Source organism: Plecotus auritus (genome assembly GCF_963455305.1).
Source record: "Plecotus auritus genome assembly, chromosome: 5".
NCBI classification, from domain to species: domain Eukaryota; kingdom Metazoa; phylum Chordata; class Mammalia; order Chiroptera; family Vespertilionidae; genus Plecotus; species Plecotus auritus.
This window is the reverse complement of record NC_137776.1, coordinates 10,375,059-10,394,294: the sequence shown is the minus strand read 5'-3', so window position 1 is coordinate 10,394,294 and position 19,236 is coordinate 10,375,059. Positions and strand designations below refer to the sequence as shown.

At 46.1% G+C, this 19,236-nt stretch overlaps 1 protein-coding gene across 6 annotated transcripts in view; it reads right to left on the bottom strand.

The window, feature by feature from the left end:
- The window catches only part of CFLAR (CASP8 and FADD like apoptosis regulator), a 38,915-nt gene extending 24,785 nt beyond the window's left edge, over nucleotides 1-14,130 (bottom strand). The window contains exons 1-2 of one of the 6 annotated variants that reach the window (XM_080670773.1): nucleotides 13,896-14,130; nucleotides 859-1,259 (exon numbers count right to left, since the gene is read on the bottom strand). In XM_080670773.1, the coding sequence (XP_080526899.1) occupies nucleotides 859-1,139 (281 nt within the window). In that variant the 5' untranslated portion in view covers nucleotides 1,140-1,259; nucleotides 13,896-14,130. Of the gene's footprint in view, nucleotides 1-858; nucleotides 1,260-11,504; nucleotides 12,222-12,446; nucleotides 12,608-13,895 lie in introns of those variants that run through there. The other 5 variants (XM_080670776.1, XM_080670775.1, XM_080670774.1 and 2 more) reach the window with 5 other exon arrangements.
- Between the last annotated feature and the right edge of the window lie 5,106 nt (nucleotides 14,131-19,236).

The window sequence follows — 19,236 nt, the reverse complement described above, 5'->3', positions numbered from 1 at the left end:
TAAAGGCTATATGAACTACAGAGGGCTCCGGCGGATGGTCCTCCCTGAAGGGGGCTGAGATGTGGTCTTCCTTGGCTTGACATGTCTGAACATGGTAATTTCCATACTGAGGCTGGAATTTTCATACAGAAGTCTCTGGAAGTAGGAACCTCCCAGAAACTCACAGGAAGGAAGCCCAACCCATTAGTTTCCTCTGTTCCACAATGATCAGGGAGATCACCATCTAACTTGTTTCTGTGTCGTTGGCTCTATCTTTGTTCATCAGTTTATGTTGTTCATTATATTCCACAAATGAGTGAGATACTTATGACTTGTTATTTCCTTTCTCAGTATGGAAAATTGCCTGGTCTGACATCATAGAAAATAAGCTAACAGAGACCACTTTAGATCTCACAGAGGCTGCAAGAATTACTAGATCTTGGCCCCGGGTGAAGCTCAGTGGTTGAGAGTGTTGTCCCAATACTCCAAAACTATGTGGGCTGGATTCCTGATCAGGACACTTACAAGAATCAACCAATGAATGCATAAGTAAGTGAGACAACAAATCAATCTCTCTCCCTCTCTCAAACCAATAAATTTTTAAAAAATTACTAGGTCTTGGTCAGGCCTATTTCTCTCACTCTATCCACAGGGCAAATACATACCATCTATCACTTCCACTGTCATTATAATCTACTACCAGCCAATTAATTAAAGAAAACACCATCTAGAAATTCAAAGAGTTTAAAGGAATGAAGTAACATTATACAGCAGTTGGATCAGTGAGCAGAGAAAGTAATGAGGCTGCTTTTCTCACTGTCCTTCTTTCTCTCATTCAGAAGTCCAGACCACCTCCTTCCCTCCCGGCCTCAGGATTACCTGTAGTCTGAAACAAGATGCGGGTGCTTGAGCAAGTGGGCCTCCACGGTCCTTTTGTCCATCTTCAAGATCCGCTTGAGCAGGTCAAACCGCCTCACTCTGTAGAGCAGCTCAGCCAGGCCCATGAAAGACAGCTTTCCTCTTTCAGTTAAACTGTCCAAAAGGTCCCTGACGTTAAATGCAGACACATCTGCAACAACATCTCGGCACAGAAAAAGAAGCATCTCCCTCTCATCTTCATCGAGCGCCTCTTCAATCTGATGGATGACCTCAGCAGACATCCTGCAGAGTGTCTTGCAGGGGCAAGACGCCACTCCAGTCAACAAAAGGCCATGAGGCTACTGACTTCATTTCTGATCGTTTCCTTCATTTCTTGCAGAATCTTTTCCAATGGAGGTGTTCTGTGGTTAAAAGGGAATTTTTTTTTAAAATCCTCTTATCAAAGGAACTTGTGCTTAAAATTCAAAATAGGGGCTTTTCCTTTCTTGCTGGTCTCCAGGAGATTAAATTCATATTGTTAAGTCTAAAAAAGCGAACCTCAATAGACAAAGAAACTGATCCAAAACCAAGACAAAGAAAATAACTTATATTTTAAAGGAAATAAAATCAGAGACAAAATTTTCCCCCAAAACACCCACTCACATGCTTTACCAGAAGTTATTAGAATGCACATATACAGAAATCATACAAGAGGTTAATGACTAAGTGACAAGTTTTCCTAGGAGGAAAAACCCAATGACTAAGCAGCTAAAGGACAAACGAAACTGGTATCACAAGACTTAACTCACTCTTTCGGTGACCTTGCCCAGAAAGGCTTACACAAAAGGGACCCTCTGTGGGGGATCAAAAATAATGGGAGAAAGAGGCATCTATTCCTGCCCCATCCTTTTTTCCCCAGTTGTTCTACTTTAAAATCCCTCATTCTACCTGTAAGCAGAAACCTTCACTGCCATCCTCCCAAGGTCCCAGGCTTTTTTCACAGCTTCACCACGAATGCTTATAGGACCTGCCACCACAGCTGAACCTTAACAAGTTCTGATCACCTCTTTATGCCCCCCTGGAAGTTCCAGAGGCCCCTGACTCTCAATACACTGCTGCAGGGCAGCCAATTGCCACTGGAGTTCCTGATGGTACCAGTAGAAGGAAGGAAGTGGAACAGAAGATGTGGGGAAAGATCCCAGTCCTGAGATGGGATCTGGGTGGGAGTGTGGGGAGGTCATGCCCTGGGTATATTCTTCTTTCATCGCAACACAACCTGTTTTCTTCCCAAGTGTAAGCTGCAAGCGGCAGTCACCATGTAGTCTAAAGTTTCATGGCTATGTTTTATGCTTAAAAATGTTTGTGCTCTGGGAGAGTACCTAGTCTGTTCCTATCAGAGAACATTGGAGGTTAAAAGCTAACTACAGCAAATAAACAACTGGAAACACAACCCAGCTGCACCGTGCTGTTGCTACCTATTTGCATACAAGTATATGTATATACTTATGTAGCTAAATATAGTGAAAAGAACACTGAATCTATTTTATTTATTTATAAATAATTTTTATTTATATATAATCTCAGTCTACAAAAGATTTGAGGCATCTTAAATAAAATTACATAAGCAGGAAAATTTTTTATGTGTAAACAAAGGAAAAAATTAGGTTAGTGTCAAAATGGGTTGGAGTGGTAAATTCAATGCAGGCCTGAAAGGCCCAAACAGATTTTAGTAGGCTGTGAATTTGTCCCTGAGCTTCCTGGCAGTCAAAGCAAAAAAGGGAATATGGGACATTAAATATATAGTTCTTGCTGTCAAAGAAAAGAAAAACAAAACAGATTCTTAGAGGAAGCACAATTTTCCTAAAATTCCAGAACTATCCATCAATGAAAATATTAAAGAGTCTGAAAGTAATAAAATTACATTTATTTTTTTTTTTATTTTATTTCTTAAAATTTTTTAATGTTTTATTTTAAAATAGACCGTTCATTCATTCATACTTTTCACACTGGCCTCCCACTACCAGTCTAAGTGGGTGAGCTCTTAATAAAAGTAGACATTTTATCTAATGTATACTTGTTAATAAGTATTGATGCGTCTACGCCAATCCCATGCCCATTCATCCAAAATTCACTTACATATGGCCACTTGTGAATAATTAGAGTAATAAAATTTACTAAATTATTGCTCAATGAAAATAAAAAGTAACTGGTACTCAGACTATTTTTTTTAATCTGAAAGCTGAATATTAATTTTAAGTGTTTCAGAAAGCCTAAATCTATACTCCACTCACAGGCATGTTAATAGCCACTAGTTTCCATGAAACGAGGTCAAGTTCTTTTTTTAGTCACTAAAAGTCACAATTTTGTTAGCAGTTTTTATAAATTTACCTATAAAATATTTATATACAGCCCAGCTGGTGGGCTCTGCAGTTGAGCAATGACCAGGAACCAAGAGGTCGCTGGTTCAATTCCCAGTCAGGGAAGGTACCAGGCTGTGAGCTCGATCCCCAGCAGGGGGTGTGCAAGGGGCAGCAAATCAATGATTCTCTCTCATCATTGATATTTCTATCTCTCTCTCCCTCTCCCTTCCCCTCTGAGATCAATAAAATATATATATTTTAAAAAAGGTATAGTCCTGCCCTGACCGGTTTGGCTCAGTGGATAGAGCGTCGGCCTGTGGACTGAAGGGTCCCGGGTTCGATTCTGGTCAAGGGCATGTACGTGGGTTGCAGTCACATCCCCAGTGGGAGGTGTGCAGGAGGCAGCTGATCGATGTTTCTCTCTCATCGATGTTTCTAACTCTCTATCCTCTCCCTTTCCTCTCTGTAAGAAATCAATAAAATATATTAAAAAATAAATAAATTTACCAAAAAAAAAAAAAAAAAAGGTATAGTCCTTCAACGAAGTATCACGTGGCCCTGAAAATAAACTATCACTACATGAATCTCACAAAGAAAAAGCAAAACAAAGGGAATGTTTTTGCCTAGGCAAAAAGCAAATTGCTAAAGCATACATTAAAACCCTAAATGCTTAAAAAATAATACCGTACAGGGTGGGGGAAAAGTAGTTTTACAATTGTTCGTATGGAAAATAATACAATAATAAATAACAATATAAGAATAAACTCATATTTCGAATATTCACAACTGTAAACCTACTTTTACCCCACTCTGTATATTGTTTAGGGCGTGGGGTGTGTGTGTGTGTGTGTGTGTGTGTGTGGTGAAAATATTAAAACATACATAGCAATAATAAATACTGAATTGTTTTCCATGACAGGATGAATGGAATGTGACTAGATAAAAACACAGAGGCGAAATGACTGAACTTGTAATATTTTGCTTCCTAAGCCAGACAATAGGTATACAGCTACTAAAATAAACATACCTCATACTACATTCTCCGAACACAGTACAATAAGATTAGAAAACAGCAGCAAGCCAAAAGGAAACCTTATAGATTTTTAAAAAGAAAAATTAGCTTCGGTCTCTTGTGTACACACATTTCACAGCATTCAAGATGCTTTCAGAGCTCCCCTGGTGCCTATAGAGATACGCTTTAGAATAAGGAAGCCTAGAGACATCCCAAAGTTATCCTCAAAAAGAACCGGCAGATTTTACTTAACCTGACTCAAAAGACGCGGTGAGGGGCGAGGAGGGGTGGCAGCAGGTGGAAGGAGGTCTATAGAGTTCTGTGAAGCCAGGTGCCCATCGCTGGCAGCCCCACCCTGCCTGAGCGGCCAGCTCAGCGCTCCACTCACCTCCTCCGAAGTCACTTGCTTTGCCTCACTTGGGTGAGGGTCCGAGGAGCTATGTGAGCCCAATTCTTTTCTTTCCTGCTTTAAAATGCCCAGTCCTCCTGATTCGTCAACATTAGTTTCATTTCACTCTACTACATTAAGCCTTTTCTAGCCAGACGTAACTGACATCTATGTGTATATAGAATTCTTTAAAAATTCCCATTTTCTCCTCCCCTCGCCTCCACTGTCAAATTTTAATTTAATGACGATGCCTTGCCCTTTTTGTAACTGTTCCAATCTTCACAGTGAGAAACCAAACCTAAGACCAGTTGCAGTTTCATTTCGAGTGGAATTCGTGGGAGGGTGCAATGATCATTTAAAAAACTCAGCTGTAAATTTCCAAAGTGAATCTCCACAACCCTGGCCAATAGAACGTGTGTCAGGTTTTAGAAACAGAAATCGGGTATTTTCCATGGAAATATATTTAAGATGGGTGTTTATAAAACTGCAGCAAGGGCTGGGGGGAGGGGCTCTTGGATGGGCTGCTGAGAAAGATTCCCGGGGCCTCCCAGGAAGGCGCGTCTCAGCCAAGCCGGTGAGGAATCAGGAGGCCCTCAAGAACACCTGTGGTGACCCAGATACCAGAAGGCAACCCACCGCCACCACCAACTCCACACCTGGTGATTGGACACCTAAACACTGCTACCCAGATCCCCAAGTCATCACCACCATGCTTGCCAGCAGAGAAACGGAGAAAAGCAACCAGCTATGGGCCTCTACCTCACTGCTGTTTGTAAATCTTGCCTGAATGCACCTAGCTGGCAGAACTAAAGTCACATCCTACTTGTAAAGAAGCCGGGGAGATGCAGTCTGTAGTTGTCCGCTCTCTGAGGATCAACTGACATTACCACAGAAGAATAGTCCATGAGGGCATTCCTATCTTCTTTCTGGTTAAATCCTCCGTGTGGACCCCAGTGCCTGACTCATAGTAGGCACTCAATATTGGTTGAATGAATGAAGGTGTGTTCACAAATCACTCCCAATAGCCTCACTTCCCTTTCTCCCCAAACTGGACTGAGAGCATAAGCTACAAACTCTCGCCAGCGAGCACCCTCAATTCTCCTGCCATTTTGCCTCCTGACCACCAGCTCTGCAACACCTTGAGTGACCAGCTGGTCCTGATTTGCCAGGACTTCCCAGTTTTAGCACTAAAAGTTCTGTGTCCCAGAAAATTCCTCGGTCCCGGGAAAAGCAGAATGGTTCATCACTCCAGCATCCCATCCTCAATGGTGAGCCTCTTCCACGCATATGTCCAGAATACCAAGTCTGGCTGAAGGGATGGGGGCGGGGGGGGGGGGGGGGGGGAATCACACCACACCCTTAGGTTTTCAACCTCAGCAGGCCCCTTACTGCTGCTCTGAAACCATTTTTAAGGACCTTGGTCGGCTCCTTTCCCACAGGGTCACAATGGCTCCACCCACGCTGCTCCCTTCCATCCTATCACCACCCATGGGTCCATGTTATCATCAGACATTTACCAGGGTTGAACTCTCATAACCTTCCACATTCCCACTGTGGGGCTGGCACCTGTTGTCCCTCGGCTTGCCCAGGGCCAACCACTCCCCCTGTGCCCTCCTGTCTCCACGAGCTCTTTGGTCAACCGTTCCCTATCTCCAGGGACTCCTTCCCTCAGCTTGTAAATACGTTCAAGTCTCTTCCATCTTAAAAAACAGCAACAAGAAAAAGACTTGAGCCTCTGATCCCTTAGCCAGACCAATCCAGTAGTTTACTTTCAGGTGAAGCTGGGCCTTTATGCATGAAGAGTCTGCACTTGGTCCTTCAGTTACTTCAACTTCAATCCACTCCTCACTATGCTATGCCTCCACTTGCATCCTCCCTCCCTCCCCCGCCCCATATCCTTTACACAGTGACACTCCAGTGCGGAGCCAAACCACAAGCTGTCGAAGGAAAAATCTGTAATGCTAATGCTGTCTGTTTTAAATGTTGATAGTTGGTTCATTATGGATTTTTTCTTGCATGAATGTCAATTTTTTTTTTCAAAATATTGCATTAGAATACTTTATCTTGATTACTGCGTTTTTAAGCACCCCCTTAAATGTTGTGTCTGAGGTGGTGCCTCCCTTTGCTCACCCTGGTGTCCCATTCCTGCTGACAGTGCTCTTGTAGAGGCCTTGGGGACCTCCTAGTGGCCACATCTGAGGTCTGCTGATTAACCCCTCCTTGTAAGCCCCTCCCCTGGCTGACCTCGCACCTCTGCATTCTGTACAGTCCCTTGCTAACCTCTGACTCTCAACACCCTCCTTCTGCACCTGCTCCTTAAATGAGGGTGTGCCCTCCCATCCATCTCTCTCCTAGACTGTTCCCCTGACCTTTCTATTCCCCTGACCTTTCTGTTCCCCCTGCCTATGGCTTCACCTTCTCCAAACCGATCTCCTATCAAAATGAACTTTCTGAAGTTCATGCTTGAACCAAGTCAGTTTCCTAATTCAAACCTTCCAAAGGGTTCTCCTCTCCCACGGCAGGTCCCAATTTTCTTTGCGTTCAAGGCCTCTTGTGGTCCAGGTCCGGCCCTCACCGCTCATTAACACCCACCTTGCACATGCGGCTTCAACCAAACAAGTTCTTTCTTTCCTATGCATACAGTTCCATTTACCTGCCTAGCAAAACCCTCCTCCGCTTGTAGGGCCCGCTCAATCATCTGCTACTGTGCAGAGCTTTCCTGGAAAGAGCCCACACAGACTTGGTCAGTAACACCTTCTACCGTGTTACATAACTCCTTGGCATCCAGCATCAGCTCTAACAGGTGAGCAATTTTTCTCAGAAAATGTCTACTTTGCCTCCAAACCATCTGATACCCAAAGCACGTGATGTTCTCTGTAATCAGTAGCACAGCAGCCAGCACGCCTGGTTCCCATCCTACTTGAACCTATCCAAGGACATACGTAAGATTCCATTCTTTATACTGCTTCTCTCCCTGAAGCGAGGTCACGGCATAGGATGAAAGCAAGGTCATGTCCACCAAGCCGCAGTAGAGAGGTAAACAGTTTCCCAGCAACACCACGAAACCAGGTGGTAATGCAGAGAAGAAGCCTGCCTGCCCTGCCAGCTGAGAAAGCAGCATGCACACCTGCTGCTTTCAGGTAAGCTGTCTGGGAATCCCCACTGAGACGAGCAAGTCCGGAAGGAGTCACACAGCAGTTTCTGGAAGGATAAAGAAGGGGTTACTTGACCCCAAAGCAAGTAACAGGAGCTCTGTGCATTCACTCTGAACGTAACAGAACCCACTTTCCTTCTCCATTCATGCACAGAATCTGTGGATGTGGGCTGTGTGGGTAACAATTCAAGCAGCTAATATAATAAACCCCTCTTTCCTCCTGCAACTATAAAATGCCATTTTGTACACCCCCGCCCCCCCCGCAAATATTTAAAATGAGATGTGGCCCAGCCGGTGGGGCTCAGTTGGTTGCGTGTTGTCCCATGCACCAAGAGGCCACCTGTTCCATTCCTGGTCAGGGCATATGCCTGAGTTGCAGGCTCCATCCCCAGTAGGGGGCATGCAGGAGGCAGCAGATCAATGTTTCTATCTCTCCCTCTCCCTTCCTCTCTCTCTAAAAATCAATAAAAATAATTTTGAAAAGTAAATAAAATAAAATGAGATGTGTAATTCATCACATGGTTTCTGGAATTTTTGAAATGCCAAGAATACATACCAAACATAGTCTAAAAGACCACGTACTTAGGCTGAAGCATAAACACACTCCAATTTGGTGTGTTATTATTACTCTGCATCAGTGGCTAAAAACACACATTAAAAATTATTTGGCTTCACAAGCAGTGCATTTCAATTATTGCAAATTGCCCACAAACAATAGATGACCTCAATTATAAAATAATATAAAATTAAAAGGTATATTTTAAAAAGTTATTTGGTGAGGCTCAGCCCCATGACTCTCAGAGAAGCTCCCACAAATTCCAGCATATCCTTACTTCCAATAACTTCCCTGGTTCATAACAGTAGCATCCAGGCTAGACAAAACGAGGGAATGAAAGAACCACAGAATGAGAAAGGATCTAGATCAAAAAGAAATCATGAATTATCTAATGGAATACAGAAACATAAGCAGAGTCACTAGGGACAATAAGGTTAAATCCGCTTAATATAGTGGCCCCCCTCCTTCTTAACCAAAGTTAAACTTTTGCTAGGGCAAACTTCTCATACAGAGCCCAAACACCTCACAGTATCTCCCACCTCTGTCCAACCCATCATCTAAATCAAGACATATAAAAAATCTCAACATTCCCTGGACATTGTTCTCCTGTCCCAACATCTTCACTCAAGTATTTGCTTCCAGTTGGAAAGCTCCTTCCTTTTTTTCAGTCCCTGCCTATTGAAATTCTCTCCCATCTTTCCAGGTATCTCTTCCGTAAGCTTGTCTTGACCCCAAAATCAGGTCATCTCCTCTTGCTTCACAGCATCCTTTTTACTCTTGTCTGGCTTTGTCTTATTCTAGTTTGGGCGCCAGTCATCTGTGGTAAGATCCTTGAGGATAGATTAATTCCTTATTCATCTTCATTAGGCTGTGGTGGACCTTGACCAGGCTTGCCCAGCTCATTCTCCTCAGCCTTGACCTGACTGATCATCATTACATAACTCCATTAGTAAGGCCATGTGTAATGGCTTACTCATCCTATCTAATAAGAGTAATATGCAAATTAACCATCACTCTGCTACGCCCACAAGCCACACCCACAAGCCAATCAGGAGCAAATATGCAAATAAACCCAACCAAGATGGCTACGGCCACAGAGAGCAGGAGGGAGGCTTGGGTTTCCCTGGCGATGGAGGAAGCCAAGCTTTCCGCAAACCCTGGCCGGCCCAGGCCTCTGCTTAAGGCTACAAAGTTTCAATTATAGAAGATACATACGTCCCAACAGAAATGGCTGCCACCACGGAGTGGAACGAGCAGAAGGTTGGGCTCCGCTCCAGGCTACAAAGTTTCAATTGTAGAAGATAAATAAACCCAAGATACCACGGCCTCCCCTTGGGTTGCCAAGGGGCGTGGCCGGCCTGCAAACCACCACAGGCCCCTCACCCAGGCCGCCCCATGCCCCAAGGGAACCCCCACCCTGATCCGGGACACCCTTCAGGGCAGGCAGGTGAGCAGTTGGGAGCCAGCAGTCCTGGATTGTGAGAGGGATGTCCGACTGCCCGTTTCGGGCAGTCGGACATCCCTTGAGGGGTCCCAGATTGGAGAGGGTGCAGGCTGGGCTGAGGGACACACACACCCCGTGCACGAATTTCGTGCACCGGGCCTCTAGTCTTATATAATAAAAGCTTAATATGCAAATCGACCGGTTGCTATGACACACACTGACTATGAGGGAGCAGATGCTCAAGGCAGGAGCTGCCCCCAGCCCACAGGCCCCAATTGAAGAGTTCACTGCAGAAGATATAAACCACCTTGAATATGCAGGTAAATGTGGTATCAAATTGGGGGAGTGTCGTTCTTTCATAAGTAGGGAAATACTAAAAATGACAGCCCGATATCTAGAATAAGAGGAAAACAATGAAGAAGCTTTTTGTCTGTTCTGCACAAAAAATTAAATGGTTGAAATGACCAAGTGGCTAAAAGTGGAGACCACACCGGAGAAACATAAATACACAACAAGGTACCAAGTGGGGGTGAGGGAAGGAAGCAGTTTTATCTGGAAAGAAAAGATTCAAGAATATACCTATTACATATATGAATACATATGTCCATTCATTCACGTGTATGCACAAGGGGTCAAAGAAGAAATTATTCCTCTAAACCCATAGTTGAGGAGGGAGAAAAAAACATTCTGGCTTCCGAACAAGCAGGTTAATGAAATGTTAATTGTGGATACACACCTTCTCAAAAAGAAGAAAAGTGGTCACTAGAAACTCCAGAGGGGAGTTAAACTACATATTAATTGAAAGAAGAAAAACAAACACCAGCGGTTCTGAAATGCAGTTGGAGAAACAGCAGCATACAAAATAAGAAAATACATATACATATTTTAAAACACTTAAAAGGTTGTATGTGAGTGCATAAATGTCTAAAAAACAACAGCACTAAACTGTAAACTTTGGTTATCTTAGGCAATGGACTCCGGAGGCTTTCTCTGTTTATTCTGCATGTATTTTTAACCCAGATAATTCTAATATAACTTGACTGGAAAGTTTTTTTTTTTTAAAGGAAATATGACAATACAGTGCAATCCTGTGTAAAGTGCAAAAATAGCCCCCGGATTTATGCAAGTACAGAGGAGACGAACCCCCCTGATGGGCTGTGAAGTCTTTCTAGAGGAGTGACAGGAGCTGAATATAAAGCAGAAACAGGGCATTTCAGTAGTAAGAGTATTCTTCCCTCACTGATTATGGTAAGGAAAGCAAGGACCCATGGAAGTCCCAGTTGACAGCTCTGTAACTGCCTGGCTTCCTCCTTTGTACTCCAGGCCGTCTGTGGCCCTTGCCTAGCTGCACTGTGGCAGCTGCCTGGGGAAGGAACCAAGTTCGAATCCATCTCGGTGTCCCCAGAACCCAGAGCTCTGCCCGTCCCAGAGAAGCTCCATAAATATTGGCAGGATGACAGCGAATTCAAAGGAAAGGAGGCATGTCCGGACTTAGACACAAGTGTAATCTGCCTCTGGGGCCCTATAAGGAAGAAATAACCAAACAGAAGCAATTCCGGAGATCTGAAAAGCGACAGGAGTGCTGCGGGAGTCTCCAGGAGGCTCGGGAAGGGCCATCGGGCTGAAAGCGAGAGACTCAGCCCTTCCCTGCCCGGATCGGGGGACAGTGCCCCGACAGTCCCCGAGTCCAGGGCGACACCAGCACAGGGTGCCGGTGGGGGAGAGGGGCGGGCAGGATCCTGGGTTTACTCACGCCGGGCGGCCACCGGCTGGTCTGCTGGACCTCTGCTGGGACAGGCGCCACCCCTTGCTGTCTGCACCCGCACAGCTCCGGGGAAATCGCAGGGGGAAATCGCAGGCGGTCTTTGTCACGGAAGAACGAGGAAGTGGTAGAGGGCGTCACAGGCGGCCCCGGGGCCGGGCTTCCGAAACCGGTCGGGGCCAAGCCCGGAGCCTCCTCCAGGCTGCCCTGCAGGCCGCGCCTCCCACCCGAGACCCTGACGCCCTGGGAAATTACATGAGTGGGCGCCGCGGCTGGGGACGCCCCAGAATCGATGACGAAAACATACTTTAGTTTCAGCTTCCAGTAGGCCCCCTGCTAGCGCTAAATAATAATAATAATTAAGGAGAAGGAGGAGGAGGAGAAGGAAGGGGAAACGGAGGAGGAAGAGGAGGGGGAGAAGGAGGGGGAGGAGTAGGGGGGAAAGAGGAAGAAGAATTAAAAACCCAAATGTCGCCCTAGCTGGTTTGGCTCAGTGCATAGAGCCTCGGCCTGGGGACTATAGGGTCCCAGGTTCCATCCGGTCACAGGCACATGCTTGGGTTGTGGGCGCGATCCCCAGTGGGGGGCGTGCAGGAGGCAGCCGATCAATGATTCTCTCTCATCATTGATGTTTCTATCTCCCTCTCCCTTCCTCTCTGAAATCAATAAAAATACATTTTTTAAAAAAAGCACACCCAAATGTCAGTTACTAACATAATGTAAAACATGAAGTCTTAGAAAAAGCCATTTTAATCAGGACATCCAACCTAGAAGCTGGATGGCAAACAAAAGCGTTTTGGTTTTGTTTGTGGAGTTGAGCAAGTCTTTTTTTTAATCCTCCTCCGAATGAAACTTTTTTTGGTGAGCTTATTTAAGGGAACCACCAGAGGTAAAATACCAGCCATGTGGTTCCTCTTATCTGAAATCTCTTACCGGCAGGCAGCAAGTCAGTCCGGCCGGTCTGACTTGTTTTGCAGTAAACAAATTTCAAAGTTAAAAAATACTCGCCAGAGCTTCAACGTCCTCGAATTTACTTTCTGTCCCTGGAACACACTTTCTGTTCCTGGAACCAGAACCTTAGTCTGCATTACAATGTCCTTTGTCCTGCTGCAACCCATGGTTAATATCTAAAAGAACAGGCCTTTGGCCCCAGCCGGTTTGGCTCAGTGGAGAGAGCGTCCACCTGCGGACTGAAGGGTCCCTGGGTTGCGGGCTCCATCCCCAGTAGGGGACGTGCAGGAGGCAACTAATCAATGATTCTCTCTCATCATTGATGTTTCTATCTCTCTCTCCTCCCTTCCTCTCTGAAATCAATAAAGAAATATATATTTTTTTAAAAAAGTAAAAGAACAGGCCCTAACTGGTTTGGCTCAGTGGATAGAGCATCAGCCTGCGGACTCAAGGGTCCCGGGTTCGATTCCGGTCAAAGGCATGTACCTTGGTTGCGGGCACATCCCCAGTGGGGGGTGTGCAGGAGGCAGCTGATGTTTCTAACTCTCTATCCCTCTACCTTCTTGTCCGTAAAAAATCAATAAAATATGTTTTAAAAAAAATAAAATAAAAGTAAAATGAAAAAATCATTAAAAAAAAAAAAAAGTAAAAGAACAGGCCTTTCTGTCCAAATCCGGACACCATCAAGCTATGGGAAGCAAGTTTTGTTCTAAGGCTTCACAGACATAGTATCATTCTGGACTTCCCCAACACAAGCTACCTCCCTAGTCCTGAGCCAACAAGTGCTCGGCTTTGAGGCACTTCCCCGGCTGCGGCGAAAGAGGACGCCCCGCTGCCAGGCCAGCTGCTCCCGCAAGCGCGTGCACTTTTACTGCCAAACAAAGCCTTTCGCATTAACTTTTCGAAAGGAAAACGGTCAAATCTTTCGAACCGTTCACCCCAGGCATTGACCACTCTCAGAATGATCTTAAGTCTCCAGGACGCTGGCGACCTGCCACCCAAGCTGGCGGCCTGTTTTCCGCCTCCGCCGGCCGCGGGTTACTTGGTCCGGTGGATTCCGTGGGTCCCGCGGATCCCGCGCTCTGGACGGACCGCACCCGGGATGCCCGCAGCCTCTGGCAGCCCTCCAGGCGATCCGGGGTGCGGGGAGAGCCGGGCGAGGGGTTGGTAGCGAGGGTGAGGGGGAGGGAGCGGGGGTGAGGGGGTGGGCGCGGGGGCGGGGGGCTCCGCCCAGGCCAGTGCCCGCGGGCAAACCAGAGATAAAGAATGGGCAGGAGTGAGTCGCCTGCCAGAAGGCCCACCCCCGTCCTGGCCTTTGCCGGGAATCCCCCGGCCCCGGGCCGGCACTGGGGAGCACGCGAGGCTGCACCCGGGCACCGGGCTGACGCGTAACCTGCAACCAGGTGTGGAGGGATGGAGAGGGCCACGTACCGTGCGGTCCACGGGGCTTTCCCACCGCCGCGACCTTTCAGGCTTCGCTTTCCTGGACGCTTGAGAAACGCAGCAAAGTGGAAGAGGACGTGGCGTTTGGCTACGCGCCAAACGCCCGTCACCAAGAGAGGCTGGGCTTCTCTCCTTTAACCCTGCAAACGTTTGCCGGCCTAAGTCTGGGCCCTGTGTTCGGGCCAGAGACCCCCACTCCCCGGCCCCTGCTGAGTCCCCCCCCCCCTCTCCCCCCACGTCGGTTGAACGATCTCTGGACCACAGCCAACCTGCTATTTCCTGTTTATAACCCTTGTAACTCAGGGCCGTTCAAGGCAGGGTTAGTTGGCATTATGAGCAAACACTGCCAGTGCTTTTTACTCATGTATGGGAACAGTCATAAATAGCAAATGCGAAAGCACTTCGTGTTTTAATCTATGTATTCCTAATAACTACTTTGTGATTTTTTTTAACTTTTAAGTTTTCTTGAAATAAATTTAAGTGTACAGAAAAGTGGCAAGAATAATACCAACAGAGTATTGACCTCGGTGAAGGAACAGTATACCCCGCCAAGAAGGACTCTTCTGGTTAATTGGGTTCAAATTTATAAGAAAACATCTAACAGCTACAGGAAGCAGAGTTGTCTCTTGCATTTTGCATTTCAGAGGAAAACCACACACTGAGCCGCAGGCTTCCTGCAGTTCCTGTGATCAGAGTCAACCATTATAGAAGGTTCTTGGTGTGTTTCTACCAGTGGGATGATTGACACTTGCCCCTCCCATCCAACTACACAGCTATATCCTCATTTGCATCCACTCTGGCCAATCAGGCTCCGTAATAACACAGAAAGGTGGCCAATCAGGACAATGCTTTTTTTTTTTTTTAAAGGTAGAATAACCATGTTTTATTATAGTGTTGATGTGTACTTTTTATTTTTTTATTTTTTTTCTAATATATTTTATTGATTTCTTACAGAGAGGAAGAGAGAGGGATAGAGAGCCAGAAACATCGATGAGAGAGAAACATCGATCAGCTGCCTCCTGCACACCCCCTACTGGGTATGTGCCCGCAACCAAGGTACATGCCCTCAACTAAGGTACATGCCCTTGACCGGAATCGAACCCGGGACCCTTGAGTCCGCAGGCCGACGCTCTATCCACTGAGCCAAACCAGCTAGGGCAGGACAATGCTTTTTGATCCACCAGCCTGTGCAAATTTGGATACCTCATTGGCACTAAGATGGACCAGCCACTGGGGTGGGAACTTGCTCTTTAAAAGGCACATTCTCTGATCCTCTGTGGACCGTTTCCCTGTTTACAAACTGTTCACCTGAATGAAGTCTCTCCTTCTTCCCACCCCCATGTTAGGAACTCCTGTTGGCATTAGATTGGTGGCAGCTAACTTTTGTTGACAAGAGATTGACTACAGGCAAGACAGTGATGAGGAGCTGGGCTCATCCACTTCCTAGTGCAACTGATGAAAATTATTATACAAGCAAACAACAAACCACCATTTAAAGTTTTGGAAATAATCCTAAGAGAAAACAGCAAATGAATAAATATCTAAATATCTATTCAAGCCGAAACCGGTTTGGCTCAGTGGATAGAGCGTCAGCCTGCGGACTGAAAGGTCCCAGGTTCGATTCCGGTCAAGGGCACGTAACTTGGTTGCGGGCACATCCCCAGTGGGAGGTGTGCAAGAGGCAGCTGATCGATGTTTCTCTCTCATCGATGTTTCTGACTATCTATCCCTCTTCCTTCCTCTCTGTAAAAAATCAATAAAATATATTAAAAAATAAATAAATAAATAAATAAATATCTATTCAAGAAAACATGAAAATTAGCTAAGAAAGGAGATCATCTGTGGTCTTTCAACCAAGACTCCTCTTCACCCTTCCAGCTCGGGGGCTGCAAGCGAGAACACAGGGCTTCCTCCCCCATGGGTCCTCATGGGAGGAACAGGATGTCGGCTCTCATCCTGCCCCTAGCTACCTGATGCTGAAGTGAGGCCCTGGGTGAGTGTGGTTGAGAGATAAAGGATCCTTTCTTTCATCCAGCCCCACTCATGGAACAGAGAGTGCACTAAAGAGCGGTAGTGTCATAAATCATAAATTTCTAACTGGGCAGGTCATGGTGGGTAGTAGTCACACTTCTTTTGTGATCTTTGCCTTAAGCAAGCCCTGGCCATGGTCTCTGTTCATTTAGGTTAACACACCTTTGAAACGCCCCCTTCCAGAGCCCTCATTCTAACGGGTTACCACCCCAAGAGAGCACATAATCGTTTTTGGTTTTTGAGGGAGGTTTTTTTTTTCTCTCTATTGCTGAGAGTATTACAGAAGACCCCCTTTAATTTTCCTCCAGTGCCCCCCTCCACCTGGCTCCCACCCCACCCCAGGCCTTCACCCAATTATTGTTTGTGTCCGTAATTCAACCCTGACCTTGCTCTCTCCTGCCTTTAGGTAATCTTCCTTACTTCCCTCTTTAATCTCAAATGTATAAAAGGAAGTGCAATCTATTGTTCTTCAAAGCGTTTTTTCTCCGTTTGTTGAGATCTTGCTTCCAGGCGTATTCTCTGTTTGACTCAAATAAACTTTTTATACAAATTCTCCACAGGTTTGGATGTTCTTACATTGGTATCTAAGCTCTACTTTGGGCTGGAGTGTTGTGAATACTGGGATCCTAGTTACCCTTACCCCAGCTCCTAAAGTGGAGGTCCAAGCCAGAAGAGATCAAACCAGAGGACCTCAGGCTGCTGCCTCCTCCTCCACCTGGAGTTCAGCCCCTAGACCAGGGAGGTTGCCTTTGCCTGCTCCAATGCCAAGGCTCAGTGATTGTGCCTGGGGGAGAAGCAGTCCATAAAACAGATAGCTCTTAAACAATTCCCAAATGAACTGACTTCATTTGCAACAGAACATGGAGAAATTCAAGCCATAGGTTGCTCTGTAAAAACCTGGAGGTTGCGGTGATAAGCAATGGGGAGGAGGTTCAAAATATGGGCTAAGTTGTCAATTGGCTAGTTTGCAAGAGAAAACCAGAGATAAAGACAGCTGTGGGAAGTCTTCCTGGAATAAGAACAAATATTAAACACTGAGCTCATAACCTTGCTTCACAGGAGCCGGTATTTGATCCGATTTATGTGTACAGCAATTTATGTCAGGGCATTGTTGAGAACAATAAGAGATCGGCCAACAAATTGGTGAAACTTAACAGCTGGTCGACAGAGCAACAGGAGCACTGCTGCTCTGAGTCCGTATATTCTTCTGAATTCTGCTAATGACTACGCCCACTGCCAGGGCAGGTTCCTTCTCAAACCCTGCCCATTGCACTAACTGTCGGGGCCGAGCCCCTCTGCCAGGGGCTGGACCTCCTTGGAAGCCGGGTGGTAGACGGAGAAGCCATGAGAAGTTGTGGGTGTATATAAGAAAGCCTTTATTGTAGAAGCCAGTGGCCACAGAGCCATCAGACAGAACAGTCCTTCACAGCCAAGTCCTATACAGGTGGCCGCACACCGGCTGATAAACCAGTGTTCCTACAAAGCAGCAGTAGCCTCTGCACCCACAGCTGTCATCGGAGCAGCCACACGCTGTCCCAGACTCACCGCCTCACACAGTAGCCGCACCTGAGCTCTCTTCCTCAGTAGTCACAGTAGCCTCTCCAAGCCTTTCCCGCGGCCCTTCGCAGCAGCACCAGTCTCTCAGCACATCCTCTGGGTTGCCTTTTCTGCCCAGCCTCTCTCCTGTCTCTGCCTTTATCCCCAGCCTCTCTCCTGTCTCCGCCTTTCCTCCCCAGCCTCTCTCCTGTCTCCGCCTTTCCTCCCCAGCCTTTCTCCTGTCTCTGCCTTTATCCCCAGCCTCTCTCCTGTCTCTGCCTTTATCCCCAGCCTCTCTCCTGTCTCCGCCTTTCCTCCCCCTTACATTCCAGCAGCTCTCCCTTAGAGCTATCGCCTCAGTATCTACTCTGGCTTCTCTCCACTGCCTGTAGCCTCACGTAGTAACCGCCTGTCCAGTACACTAGCTGGTCAGTAACACGTATTATACCACTTAGTCAGAAGAGGCCAGTTGCTAACAGTGACATCAATCATTTGGGCTATAGAAGGGCATGCGTGCGCAGTGGACTGTAGTTGTTGACCTTGCACCTGCCTATGGTATCTTAGCCTTGAACATTCTGATTAAGATTCCCATGTTCAGAGAGGCCTTGGCCTTCTGTCGTACTATCAACAAGGACATTCATACTCTAAGTTGCCTTGGCTATCCAACAACTCTGGTATGGTTCCCACACTGGTTGTGGTCAGGAAATAGGAAGAAAGCCCTACCCAAACTACGAGAATAGCATTAGAAATTTAGAGGGGAAGGGAAACTTAGATATTCTACCTACAATAATGGATAGAATGACTGAACAATCAACAAGGAAAGAGAAGGCTTGAGCAACACCATAAACCAATTAGACTTAACTCACAGCCATAAAATGCTCCACACAACAGAATATGTTATCAGTATACATGAGTATATTCAAGGAGAGACCATCTGCTAGGTTATAAAACAAACCTCGATAAATTTAAAGGCGTAGAAATAATATGAAATAGGTTCTCTGACTATGGTAATGGAATGAAATAGAAGTCAGTAACAGGAAAAATTGGTAAAATTCACAGATATGTTAAAATTAAACAGCACACTCCTTAGTAACCAGTGAGTCAAAGAAGTCAAAAGAAAAATCTAAAAATACTTTGAGATGAATGGAAATCCAGGGCAGCATATCCAGTCTTATGGGGTGCTACTAAAGCAGTGCTTAGAAGGAAATTTATAACTGTAAATGCCTATATGAAGCAAGAAGATCTGCTCAGTGTTGTGGGGTCGAACCCTGGAGTCAGAATAAGACCACCGGAGGCTGCTGATTGATTAAAAAAGCAGGCAAGGATTTATTGAGCTGGCCAGGACGGCCGCGAGAGCACCCCACGCAGATGGAGTCCACCCTCACGACCGCGCCATTTCAGGTGTAGGCAGTCCTTTTAAAGGTCTAAACCACAAAAACGTTCCTTTGTTCTAAACGAACCCCCAGCCACATCCTGCTGGACATCGGATTGGCATGTGCACCTATCTTGCGAAAGCAGATTGTACAGAAGCAGAATTGAGCAAAGTTAATCTCTAAAAGTTGTCTGCAGTTTCAACTCCTGGAGCTACTGAGTCAGTGGGAATCGATCTCCTGTGGTTCTGGTCCACAGGCCCAGGAGAATAACCTTTGTGATGTGGGATGGATTGATGTGCTGAGGTAACTACCCTATTGTTTAAGCAAGTAAGTGTGTGCAGAAGCCAGAATAGCAGGGTTAAAATTCAAACAGCAGTTTTTACCCAAGT